We start from the raw sequence: 14,133 nt of genomic DNA, 5'->3' as shown, positions 1-14,133 counted from the left end.
TCACAGATCTGCAGATTTTTAATAGATCTTCTGGAGGCGGGGTGACAAAGTTGGTCAATCTATGTCTATCCCCCCCATTCCCCCCATTCCCTAGGGCTTTCCACAAATTCTGTCCCCTTAATGGGTTGAATCAGAAATGCCGAATACATTTTGGATATTTTTTCAGCAAATAAATCTGCGATCCTATCGCAGGATTCAGGCGAGCAGTCATCTGGGGCAGTGGCTGGTTTTCCACTCGAGAGAGTTTTGTAGAGCGAAAAAAGCTCCTTCATCGAGTTACCAGCTTCGCTAATTCTGGTCATGTAATATGCTGTTTTAGACTTCCTAATTAGCCCATGGTAAAGTCGCCTCTCAATCAAGTAGGCGTCTCTAGTTTCTTAGGAAAGAGCCCCGCGCCATTGTCTTTCGACTCTCTTCAGTGCGGTTTTCATGACTCGTAGTTCATCGTTGAACCATGGGGCAGTTTTTTGAACCCGGCCACCTGATTTGGCTTAAGAGAGAGGGGCTGTACAATCTAGCGCCTCGTTGATATGCTTACAAAGATTAGTGTTAGCCGTGTCTACATCATCCCCCCCAGGGCTCCCTCCTTTAGTCAACGCCTCGCAAAATTTAGACTGGGAGAAGGTGGCCCATCTCCGCCTAAGGTGGTACAGTGCCGTTGGCTGCGGAGATCTTCCACCAGAAATTCGTATAGAGAAAGGTACTATGTGATGATCCGACCATTGGATGGGGATAGGGGTCATGGCTTCTACTTCCCCCCAAATAACAAATATAGGATCGAGCAAGTGTGCTAACTGATGAGTGGGACCACTTACAATTTGATTCAATTGGAGGGCTCCTAATGCCTGACAGAAATTCTTGCTAACATTGTCTAAGGGGTTGTTAAGGTGTAAATTCAAATCTCCAAGCACCAGAAATTTGTCTTTACATAGCGCAGTCTCCATAATGCCCTCAACCAGACAATTGGGTGTGTTTGATTCTGAGTTTTGTGTGCAATAGAAGCTTGTATTATATAAAATCTGGAATAGAAACTAAGCGTCGAAAAGTGTACTTTTGAAGTAAAGGTATTTCCGTGGGAGCATTCGAACTGCCACAAATGGCTTATTAAGGGATGCTTTTTAGGTCTCGCTGAGCCAGCGCGTATGCACCGCTCGGAGAGACATTTAGTAGGGGCTTTAAAAAGTGCTACCACAAGCAGCTTTGGCTGGCCTAGTGCTTGCGTGCATGTGCGCGTTTACATGCGCAGCCGCCATCTACCTTTCTTATCTACAAGCCGTCATGGCTCATTAAGTGCTTTCACGCGTCAATGCTTGTTTTAAGAATGCATCAATACTTCTTAAATACAGCAGAGGGCACCATTGTTCTTTTTCTACAAACTAAAGAATTAAACAAGGTGCCAAGAGGGTGGAGTAAATAGTAACTTGTTGAAGTGATTTATGCTGTGTTGTGCTTATAGTGAATATCTTTGTGCAATTTACAAGTGTTGTCAATGATTAATGGCTTTGAATTAGTTTCAATTCAATTGCTCCGCCCCTCCCCCACCACAGAGCGCGTCTTGCGGTCGCTTGTCTTGAAAAAGAGATTGTACTTCAACTTTAAAATTAAAAAACACCAAGAATGTAAAAAGTGAGCACAAAGCATTGTGGAAAGATTTAATACGTTACAAAAACAACTACACCCGAATATAGATACAGTAAATGTCCTTCCGCAATTTATTATTGTATGCACTAACCTGTCTGTGCTGTGTGATTTTTAATTCTTTGGTTAAACGATTTAACACCGGAAATATAGTACACAAGTTCGACCTCTGTTGCTGCGTTTGGTTTTATTATTTTCGGAATACGGTGCCCCAGGCCGGTATGGTTCATCATGTGGCTCCCTGAAGACTGGGTATCAGGCTTCAGCAAATTTGCTTTTCAGCTGCTCACACTGCTCGATACATCATACTGCTGAGGGCTAATTAGCTTTTTATGTATATTCTTTGTTGGCGTTCTGTGCCTGCCACAGAAGAGGGTGGAGTAAATAGGAACTTGTTGAAGTGCTTTATGCTGTGTTGTGCTTATAGTGAATATTTTTGCGCAATTTGCAAGTGGTGTCAATGATTAATGGCTTTACATTTGTTTTAATTCAATTCAAGCTACGTCCTGTTGAGCCTCCTTACAATGTGTCTCGGTCATTCATTTCTTGCTGGAGTCACCGAACCTATGGTTTTCACAGTTTAATTATGAGTGAAGGCAACAACATTGGATGAAGTGAGCACACCATTATTGAAGCTATCTGCCTTGCTCTTTAAAAGATGTTACCTACTTTTATGGTTAAAGGTGAAAAATGTGAAATGTCGCTCCGCTCCCCCTCCCCCTCCCTCCCTCCCTCACCCACTATGGTGAAATTTCATACATTAGCAGTAGAAGGATACGAGAAAAAAAAAAACTCTACCCATTTTATGTGCCCGTTTCTTCACATACGCGGTACAAATGCAAGCGGTATTAGCTAATTCTGTAGGCAAACACAACATTTTTAACCCTGTTGACTTCATTTAGATTCATAGTTTTCTGGGGCCAGTAGTTTCACATCATTTCTTCAGCAGAATTTTGTTTGATCTGGCACATTTTACATTATGGACTTTATTAAACATTATTATAATGTTCAAAATTATACAATGTACAACGTGCAGTGTTGCAGATTGTGAGAAGTTGGCCTGATGTATGATGTTCACTATTCTAGTGAGCACCTTGTATCAGTCCAAGCAACCCTTATGGTGAGTGGTTGTAAGTCAACCTTATAGACAAGCTATCCTAGGGGTAGCATAGGCCTAAGCAGTCTTAGGCTTAACTCAAGAGGTAATGTGAAGCCAGCTGTTTTACCATATGCAATCCTGTAATATCAAATGAAAGGACACCACACAAGTTATATATTATAAAAATATTTGTATTTATTACTAGAATAATCCTCTGTACTCTTTATGAGGGCAGAGGCACAAGCGTTTACACAAAAGCACAGTTAAACATACAAAAGTTGCACAATTATGGATATGCCCGGTGGCCACAAAAACCATATACTAAAATAGTGGTATAAGTACCACGTCTCGAACAATGGTAAGGCCTAGGGCCTTGGGAATCGCTTTGGCTACACTGGTCTAACAGTAGTTAGGACGGGAGAGGCCCGCGGGATTCGGGTGCAGCGCTTAAAGCACACACATACACCAATGCGAAGTCAATGGTGCGTAAAAGTTACAAAGTTACTATTTTAGAAGGCTTCCGACTGGACTAGAACTTAGCCACTTAAAACTAGGACACTAGAGGTGTAAACCACTACAGATTAGCACCGGAGTACTCTCGTTACCTCTCCCACAGGAAGCGGGTGCATAGGTGTCAAAGTGCGTCGGGTTTCGTCGTGGAGTTCTATGGAGCCTGGAGATGAAGATGCTGCAGGCGGCCAGGAGAGAAGAGTCCGGTTGGATCCAAGGGTGGATCGAAGATGTAGAGTACCTGAAAGCAGAGGGGACAGAGTCTGGGTCACTAGCCAGTGACCAGGATGGAACCAGGAAGGAACCAGGCGATGTCTGGCGCAATCAGGTGGTTGTCGAGAAGCTTGTCTCAGCTGCCACGTGGACTCGGGGGCAGCGACGATGACCAGGAGTGGAACACGGACTGTCCCACGAAGGCTCTCGCTGTCGGCGGTGTCGGCTTCCGGATCGGAGTCAACAGGCCTTGGCAAATGCAACCCACGCAGGATTTGAAGATCGCTTCTTACTCGGACCAGCAAGGTCAGAGAGACTGCTCCTTTTCAGGGGAGCGAGGGCCAGTCTGGAGCAACCAGACCAGCAGAGTAAATTCAAAGGTTCATCGTCGTAGTGACCACTAGCCAACGGGCAAGTGACGGAACAGACGCGTCGAGCAGGAAAATGCAAAAGGGCCCCACGCAGTACTCGGTGAGTGTGGAGGGGTGATCTTTGGTGCAAAAGCTGCTCGGGGCTGGGGCTTCTCAGTCCCCAATGCGCAGCTTTGAGGGTGCCTCGGAGCTGCACAGGAAGCAGACCCTACTCTCCTACACCGATGCTCCGCATTGTGTTCTTGGCTAGCATTAGTAGCAAGCCTCTATTAAGAGAGATGTTAATTCAAAGTCCAGATTTATATTCGGGTGAGGCACTGGGCTTTAAGCACTTCTGCCGCCTTGTCCACACCCCTTTATGCCACATCTAAACATGCCCCCTCCGACTTTTGACAGTCCTGTTTCCACTCTGCATGAGTAGGCATGTGCTTTTTGTGCAAGTGATAGAATAACCTATTAGGCGCAGTCTACCTTATAAAAAGTCTTTTGATGCTACCGCAAGAGCATAGAAAAATTGATTTTTATGTCTGACTAGAACCTGGTGAACAAAGGTAAAAGCTACATTTTAGAGGAAGGGTATTTAATAAAACTGGGCACACCACAGCATCACTCAGCACCACCACAGCATCACTCAGGGACACACCAATATCACTCAGCGCCACCACAGCTTCACTCGGGGCAAGCACAGCATCGCTCAGCACCACCACAGCATCAGTCAGAACCACCACATCGTCACTCAGCACCACCGCATCGTCACTCAGCACTACCACAGCATAACTCAGCACTACCACAGCATCACTCAGCACCACCACATCATCACTCAGCACCACCACATCATCACTCGGCACCACCACAGCATCACTCACCTTCACCACAACATCACTCGGCAGCACCACAGCATCACTCAGTACCACCAGCATCCATCAGCAGCTTCACATCATCAATCAGCATCACCACAGCATCAGTCAGCACCACCACAGCATCACTCAGGGCCACCACAGCATCACTCAGGGCCAGCACAGGATCCCTCAATGCCACCACAGCCTCAGACAGCACCACCACAGTGCCAGTCAGCACCACCACAGTGCCACTCAGCACCACCACAGCATCATTCAGCACCACCACAGCATCACTCAGCACCACCACATCATCACTCAGCACCACCACAGCATCACTCAGGGCCACCATAGGATCACTCACCTTCACCCCAGCATCACTCAGCAATACCACAGCATCACTCAGGAACATCACAGCATCACTCCGTACCACCACAGCATCACTCTGCAGCTCCACAAAATCACCACAGCATCAGTCAGCACCACCACAGCATCACTCAGGTCCACCATAGCATCACTCCACGCCACCGCTGCATAACTCAGGGCCAGCACAGCATCGACACCACAGCATCACTCAGTGCTTCTTACACTTTTTAATTACAACTTCTCAACATGCTGCACAGCAGCCACACTTCTCTACAGCACAGATTAGAAACATTTGCAAAGTCAATAGCTCTACCTAAATACTTATAAGGCCCCCAAATGCATAGCCATTAGGTCTCGCCTTTGGGACATTATAAGTGTTTCGTTATCCTGCACAATATACTTCATTAAACACCATCAAGTGTTTCATGGCTAATCACTTATAAGGTCCCAAAAGCGAGACCTATTGGCTATGGCAATGCTTGTTATGACTATGCTTGGCAGACCGTAATGGCTAAAGTGTGACATAACTTGGTTTTGTGACAAGAAATCATATTTGAGAGTTTGCAGTAAAATAAGCCTCCAGCACATGGCAGAGTCACTGGAAAGTAGAACCACCCCCCGACCCCCCACCCCTTTGTATAATTTCGAAATCCGGCTTTAATAGCTTGCCAACTGTTCAAGGGTTGTGTCTGTGATTTGTCCCAGAACGCAGTGTTCAGGATTGATACTGTTGTTTTGTAAACAGGCTCATTTTTATAATGCCTTTTAAAAAAGAGATTAAAAAACTTGTATCTGGATACCATGACATTCTTTATTTAGTTGCAGCTCTTTTGTTTGCTTCTGGGAACACACTCATTGATTTAAACAGATTTTACTATTGTGCTCAAACTCTGCCAACCACTGATTGCACAACAAATGTTTTAATTCAGAGATGCACAAATCATACAGCGTCCTATCAAATACTGCTAAATGTTGTATATACAATTGTGTCTTTACAGGTCTTCCTCTGACATGCCATGGCAGTGAAGTGGCAGAATGGACATGCAAATTCTATACTGTGTTTGAGTGTGAGCAGTGACGGGCTGGTTGCCTCTGGAGCAGAGGCAGGGGAACTTACCATTTGGAGCGATCAAGGTGTCCCACAGGATCAACTGAAATTTGACAGTGGGGCAGATGTGACCTGTGTGGCTTTTTCACCCACCTGCCCTAGTAGGCTGTATACCTCTCATGGTGAAACTGTCAGTGTTCTGGATGTCCGCTCACTTAAGGAACCTGTAGTGCGCTTCAGGGTGAGCGAGGATGAGATCAACTGCATCTCTGTTAATGATAACGAAAGTCTCTTGTCTGCTGCAGATGATTCGGGGACAATAACAGTCATTGATTTAGAAGGCAAGAAAGTCAGTCGATCCCTTCGGAAGCATTCAAATATTTGCTCAGCTGTTGCCTTCCGGCCTGGAAGACCCCAGGGTATGTTATCCTGTGGCCTGGACATGCAGGTTAGTACATTGAAAGCCTTAGAAGTTCTTGAATATGAATACTTTTCACCAACCTAGATTTATGTTTTTAAAGAACCTATTATCTGAGGGTCTGTTTCATTCGATTATAATAGTATTTAGAACTGTGGCTATTATTCAGAGTTTAAGGCTAAGTTTAAAGAGTGGATTTGTTCTACAGAGTATTTTGTGGCTATTCATACTATTGTTAGTGTTAGCTGAAAGTTCACGATTCGAGGTCAGGGGTGTGGAATTTAATAAAATATCTACTTGTCCATGGGACATTTAGCTTCATAAATCTACTTGTCCTGTACAAAATCCACTTGTCCCTTTGGTGCCATGTAGTGCACTGTCAAATAATGGCAGCACTCATTATAGAAGAGCTCTGATAATGGCCTCTCTGGTTATGTCAGGCTCATAGTATAGAAGGATTTGAATACTAGTGATTTCCTTATTTTGCTTCTTTTCTGCAGATCTACCCATTCATCCTTTCCTTCACCCACTGATATCTAGCATTTCACCTATAAATTGGCTTCCATTCATTCTTTCATCAGCCTTTCACCATTGTTTGTCAATCCATCCATCTGTCCATTCATATCCAAATCTACCCATCCATCCCCAAACATATCCAGCCATCCATCTCAGCCATCTGTCCATCCTTTCGCTCGCCCATTCTTCCGCTCATCCTTCAATTTACCCTTTCACTTATCCATCCTTTTGCTTACTTATCCATCCACCCTGCAACCCATCTATCTTTTCCTTCATCAACACATCCATCGTCCATCCACCATTCCTGTCACTCATCCATTCTTTCACTCATTCAACCATCTAGCAAGCCACTCATACAGTCCCTCATCTATCCACCCTTTTACCAACACATCCATCTTTTTATTCACTCACCCTTACTCGTTAATTATAGGCCTTTTGTCTGCTGAGCTGCAGGCAGAAGAGGCTCATCAAGAGCTCCACCCCCGCTGTAGCTGCTAAAGCGAGTGGTTCACAATGCACTTGAGGCCAATCCTATCCTCCCAGCTCCAAATCTATCCTTCAAACTCATCCATCTCTCCTTCCTTCCACTCATCCATCCATCCATCCGCTCATCCATCCATCCACTTTCACCCCCTCCATCCACCCTTTCACTCATTTCCATCCACTCTTTCACTCATCCCTCCATCCAGCTATCCTTTTGCTCTTCCATCTTTCACCCTCCATCCTCCTTTCCACTCATATCCACCCACCCTTTCACTCATTCCTTCATCCATCCTTTTGCTCATCCGTCTTTCACCCAATCCATCCTCCTTTTCACTCAAATCCATCCACCCTTTCACTCAAATCCATCCACCCTTTCACTCATCCCTCCATCCACCGCATCACTCAACTATCCACACATCAATCTATCCATCCTTCATCCCCTCAACCTATCCATCCTTCCACCCATCAACCTATCCATCCATCCTTCCATCCATTCATCCATCTAGCCATCCATCCACCCATCAATCTATCCATCCTTCCACCGAGCCACCCACCATCAACCATTCATCCACTCTGTCTCATACATCAATCCACCCTTTTATTCAACGATCCATCCTTTCACTCATCAATCCACTTTCATCCCAACCATTCATTCACCCTTTCACTCATCCATCCATTCTTTCACTCATCCATTCTTACATCCATCCTTTCACTCATCCATCCACTTTCACCTCATCCATCCATTCATCCTTACACTCATCCATCCTTACACTCATTCATCCATGAATATATCCATCCACCCTTTCACGTCAATTATGAACCTTTGTCAGGACCTGTAGAAAGAAGAGGCCGATTAAGAACTCCACAGCTGCTGTAGCTGCTACAGCTGCATGTTCAGATGCCCCTGGTGCACGCACAAAATTAAACGAGAGGCCCAGTGCAAGGAGAGAAATGAGGGTGCGCCTAAGGATTGCATCAATTCCCCGAAGGGGAAACTAATGAACTTTAATCTAAGCCCTGGATGAGGTAAAATATGAGAGGCCAAGGGGAGCGGGTCAGGGCAGTCAGAGGGGGCAACAGAGGGGGGTGGGGTGGGATTAGCAAGTACAGGCACCGGGTTTGGCCCGCTCCAGTTCTATCGTTGGATCCACACTGCGACGTGTTCGAAGGAAGGCGTGCTACCCCTACGCGCTACAGGATTTTAACCGTCGGGGGATTGCATAGGAATTTGGGCCCCCTTCTTAATGCCGCTGGCTGAACTATCGCCTCTATTCAGTTATTTTCTCCGGGATATATATTCTCACGCCACAGGATTTTAACCGCCTGTAGACACATTAGGAGCTTGGGCCATATTATCAATATAGTAGGTCGAACCACCGCCCTGATCATTTCGCATTGTCCAGGATCTATTTATTCACGAGTTTGAGCCAATGCCCCTGTGAATAACAAATTCAGTACGTGTACCATTAATCTTGTTTCCTGTTTGAAGATAGGGATATTCCTTAAAGACTCAATATAAAGATGTGAAGATACAGCCCTGATTTCAATTCATCACGCAATTTTAAATACAAAATTATTCTTCAAATTTGAACTCTCTGGTATACTTCTGATGTCTTGAGAAGATACTGAAGAAATTGTAGATATTCATTTTGCGCCCTAACGAAGGATTGGTGGATATCGGTCCTGTTCAAAAACGCGCATCTTCGCTGTTTTTCCCTTTTTTTTTTCTTTTTTTTTTTTGTATATATATGAATGTTAATTATTTGTAATTATTCTGTGTTTTCTGTATATATTGTCTAGTGGTATGATTGATGATGGTCTGGATGGGTGTGAGTGTTGGATGCATTGAAGTTATGAAAGGGCGTTTTCACATATGTTTTTAAATGTAAATAGAGTGTATATATATTGATGTCTTTATTGCCTTTGGATCTATGAATGAACACTTCAGAAAATGAACATTTAAGAAAAAAAATAAACAGACATATGTTTTTCAAATAAATATTCTCTGTGTGGGACAATGATGATGTTTTGAAAGAGATTAGAGAGATTACCTGACTATATATTTTGTCCTAGGGGAGGTTTCTTTGTTCTTGATTACAGTGTTTCCCTGCCTCCTCCGCCTAGCATCTGTATTCAGGGACCATCGTGTGTTTTTGACAGGTACTGGGTGAAACATAAGGTGTACAGGCAAAGTAAAGTGCAAAGAAGGGTTGTGCAGGGGCTGCATGAGAAGGGAAAGCATGGGCTTTACTGTCGGCCCCCGGATGCAAGGGCGAGGAGGGATGTTGGGCCGATTTGAGGCTCACGGGTGAAGCACAGAATAAAAGGCAGGGGGTCACAAGGTTAAAGTCAGAGCAGGAGCCAAGAGGCCCTTAAGGCAGCCTCTTACATTCCAGTGATGTGAGTGTTCTGGAGCTGCATCTTGTGCTGGAGGAAAATGAAAGGACCAGAGGAGGGCCTAGAAGCCACACCGGAGCCTCGGGGTGAAAGCAAAAAGACTCTTACCAGACAGTGCTTATGTTTTATATGGAGCTGCAACTTTGAGCTCAGCTCCATCATGTTGTTGTTCTGCTCTGGGGAAATTAAAGTGCAGGCCCCAGGTTTTGCATTGACCCTTTCACTGACAAACTGCTCACAACTCCTTTTTAGGTTTTGCTGGCAATGCGTACGAAGTACGCATGCGCTAGCAAAATCTAATGATATCTCTATGTGGGGTCGGGTATCCGCCCCCTCTTTCCATTGGCTAGCTCCATAAATAGAGGCTAGCCATTGGTAGAGGGCTCTGTCTGTCAATCCCAGACCAGATTCGGGGGCGTTCCCGAGAATTTTTCCCTTTTGGCTACGTCACGCTACGTCAGCCAAAAGCCGGGAACGCCCCCGAATCTGGTCCGCCATTGAAGGCACCCGGAAGAAGTCCAGGTGAGTGCTTGCTTTTTTTTGTTGCTTTTTACCGCTGCCTCGGCTCCCGTTCCCGCCCCCCTACCACTGCCTCGCTCTCCGTGTCTCCCCGGCCCCGTTCCCGCCCCCCTAACGCTGCCTCGGCTCCCGTTCCCGCCCCCCTACCGCTGCCTCGCTCTCTGTGTCTCCCCGGCCCGTTCCCGCCCCCCTACCGCTGCCTCGCTCTCTGTGTCTCCCCGGCCCGTTCCCGCCCCCCTACCGCTGCCTCGGCTCCCGTTCCCGCCCCCCTACCGCTGCCTTTATATATTGTTTCAAGCTTCCAACAGCAGTGATTGCTTAGACCGAATCCCGGTTTCTAATAGTAATTCAATGCAGTCCAGAGAAGTCAGTCTCCGTTGTTGTAAAGTTCCGTTGCCATCTAAACCACATAAAATGTTTTATGGCGAAGTAAGCTTGCTTCTCTATTTTTGATTGGTGAAAGATCCAGGCACGTCACAATCCCTTCGCAGACGTATAAGCAGCTGTTGCTGCCCATTTTTTCGGAGAGTGTCGCCGTCTGAAGTAGAGAGTGGAGCCGGAGACATGGAGCTGCTTCCCAGACGCGTAGGCCCCTTGTTACCCCTTCAGTACGCCGAGTGCGGCAGTACGCCCAGTCTGCTGTGCAGAGAGTCTGGGGGAGACCAGTATTTCAGGGCTAGGGAGCAGGTAAGGTCCCGAAGGGGTTTTGCTTATATGAGTTAAACTGACGTGTGTGGGAGGGGGGGGGGGAAAGGGGGTGTCGCTTTGACAAGTTTAACTGAGGATCAGCACCGTCCCACACCCGAGCTGCGCCCAAAAGTAAATCCGTGGGGAGAGTCCTGGACTATAAGCATAGAGCGACCATCCCCCCCTACCCCGTCAATTTAACTGGAACAGCACCCAGGCAAAGTCCCTCAAGGTCTGGACTGCACCCCTTTACCGCCACCATCAGGGTTAACAATTTCCGCATCTTGAAAAGCGTGAATGGCTAGTAACACCCCTCCCCCTATAGAGTAAGGCCCAGGGCTAATTATCTTCCTTCGGTGGGGGAACAAGACTACCCCTCCCCCCGCTTGATTTGGACACAAAACCTCGAAGCCTTTCTGAGCCACATACTGTACTCCGGTTAGCCCAATCCTACATTTGAGCAGCCCTGCTCTGCATAATCTTAGAAGCAACACATTTGACTCCCTTTCTTTGCTCCCGTTTACAATTGCTCCCCCGCAACCCTCATCGATCTCCAGTGATCCGGACCCTTAGGGCACCTATCACCTGCATATCAATAAGTGGCCTTAACATTAGCCCCAGGTTTATAGGTGAGACCCCCATGTTACCCTTGAAATAAAACGAATCGGGTGTACCCCAAAACTGGCGGTGATGTATAGAGGTGTTTTGAGCGGAGACGGATTGGGAACATTATTGTTACGCTCTCAGTAACTTTGAGCATTTGGGTTTGCCTTTGGACATTCTGTTCTTGGGGCTGCCCTGTGAACGGGGGCCATAAAATGGGCGTGGTAGATTTGCGGACCACGGTGCATTGGCTAATCTGTGAAGTGTTAATTAAGCCGGTCCACTGGAAGCATGCAGTGAGTGCATCATCGTATATAGGTATAACTGAGGGAACAGTATTTATGTACAGATATACCTAGCATATCTTCACCCTTTCGGTTATGTCTGCAGCAGATCAGAGACATAATTTCTCTGCTGAATATATGCCTTTACTTTGGTGCGTCCAAGTCTTCCTAGGTCGTGTGTGTTTTTTTTTTTTGCTAGTGGGTATTCCAGAAACTTCTTCAGCGTCACTGACCCGCAAGGACATGCCCAGGCAGCCCCTAGGCACCAAGGGAGCCTGGCTTGTGGGGGCGCAGACACTGGTATGACCCCGCCCATTCGTGGCTGGAAAGGTGACTACAGGACAGAAGGCAGCAGCCGAAGAGCAGTACTGGTCTCTTTGTGTGTCATGGGAGCGGCGTTTGTGTTGGACGAACACAACCAGTGAATGCCCTCTTTGCTGGTGATAGTCTGGGGAATAAGGAAGTGACCGCCAGGAACATGAAACGTCTATCAATAAACCGTTATGATTTATATCGGCCTGGTGATTGGCAGACTTTAAGTTTCACTATAAAACCTTGGCAACAGACGTCAACACGGGTGTCCCGGAGCTGCGCCTCTCCCATGCCATGGAGTTGGAGGGGCAATGGTGGAAGGGGCAGCTGGCTGAGGACATCCACCAGGCGCTGCGCTACAAGGTGAGTTCATGCATGAGTAAACCAGGGTGCATTGTGTGTTTTAGTATTCATTCTGGGATGACTGTGCTAGATTCGACTGTGGGAGAGGGAGGGCGATACACTGCAGGGCCATTTGATCTTAGTGATACTCACGTGCTTCTGGTTTGTCCTTATCAAATATGAATACTAAGCGTGTCTATAGGGTTTTAGCAGTTTCCCCTCCTGCTACATTCTACACATATATTTATAGGTAAGTAGTGTGTAATGTCCGATTAAGGTATGCGCCTTTGGTACAAGGTTCCGACTTTAACTTAGGGTTTTTGGAAAGCGCTACTAACAACCTCGTGGTGGCCTCTGGGCACTTTGGAACATACTGTATTCATCGGTAGGGCAATCGGCCATACACTTGCAACGTCAGTAACTAGAGCCATTGACCGGGTATACTAATAACCAGTTGCTAAAGCCTCTGAGAAGAGTTAATACAGCCTGAGACGTGAGCCCAGTAGGGGTAAAAGCTGGCTTTAGGTGTCTAACTAGCGGTGCTGTGCCTGTATAGGCGCTGTTCAGAAGGGTGGGTAGCTCACAGACATGACAAAATAGATCTGCCTAGGCCCGTGTGCCCGTTCCCGCCCCTGCCCCCCCTCCCCCCCCTGCTCTCAGTGTGTACTGCGATACTGTGATTTTCGTGTCAATAACAGCCTTACTCCACTAGACTGGGGCTATAGCTCAATTAAACGCTCTGATTTTCGGTCACCGTATATATGCTGAAGCGAGTTGCAGGGGCTCACGGTGCGGATAATGTGAAACCTTCTGTCGGTTGTGGCGTCGAGAGGTAGTGGACGTAGATTAGTTTAAACTGTGTTAACTGTGTTTGCAAGGACGTCATGAAACCAAACCACTAATGAAAAATATCGCACTAGTTGAGGTCTGCATATTGTGTATCAGACTATCTGTTGTTTAGCGATGGTGACCTATGTGACTGAGCCTATATGCGTGTGTCTGCTAAGGACCTTGCCCCTCCATTCGTGCCATGAGGTTGTCTTCTCTCCGGCAGGAAATGTTAGTGCTGTTGAATACTGTTTGCAGTCTCTGTAGCTACAAAACTTTGTTGCACGAGAGTGTGTGAGATATTCAGGGCCACTGGAATTATGCAATGCCTCGGCCGCTGCTTTTTCTGCATAATAATAGACTTGCTGGTTTGCTACATACTCCACCGTGTGCTGCGTGATCTGCAGATTTTAACAAAAAAACAATTGTTTTTAGAACAAATGGACAAAAAGTTACTAAAACGTTGTAATGCGTTTACGAGCAGTGGAATGCCATTTTCCAAGGTTAACTAGCCATCTTTCAGTTGCTTATTTTGCTATTTCGTTGTTAAACAGGTATTAATCAGGTTAAAAAAATTCCCGACAGTATTCCCATGTTTAAAAATGTCAAAATAATGAAGTAGTATTATCAAACGATGTGCCGCATTTTGTCACATAATTTGCA

General features: G+C 46.2%; 1 protein-coding gene across 4 annotated transcripts in view; it reads left to right on the top strand.

Moving 5' to 3' along the window:
• The window catches only part of WDR53 (WD repeat domain 53), a 1,236,996-nt gene that overhangs the window by 60,927 nt on the left and 1,161,936 nt on the right, over positions 1-14,133 (top strand). For all 4 annotated transcript variants that reach the window (XM_078665753.1, XM_078665750.1, XM_078665751.1 and 1 more), the window contains exon 3: positions 6,032-6,529. In XM_078665753.1, the coding sequence (XP_078521879.1) occupies positions 6,050-6,529 (480 nt within the window). In that variant the 5' untranslated portion in view covers positions 6,032-6,049. The remainder of the gene's footprint in view (positions 1-6,031; positions 6,530-14,133) is intronic.

The sequence above is a fragment of the Lissotriton helveticus genome, chromosome 11 (genome assembly GCF_964261635.1).
Source record: "Lissotriton helveticus chromosome 11, aLisHel1.1, whole genome shotgun sequence".
Lineage (NCBI taxonomy): Eukaryota > Metazoa > Chordata > Amphibia > Caudata > Salamandridae > Lissotriton > Lissotriton helveticus.
This window is presented reverse-complemented; position numbering and strand designations above follow the sequence as displayed.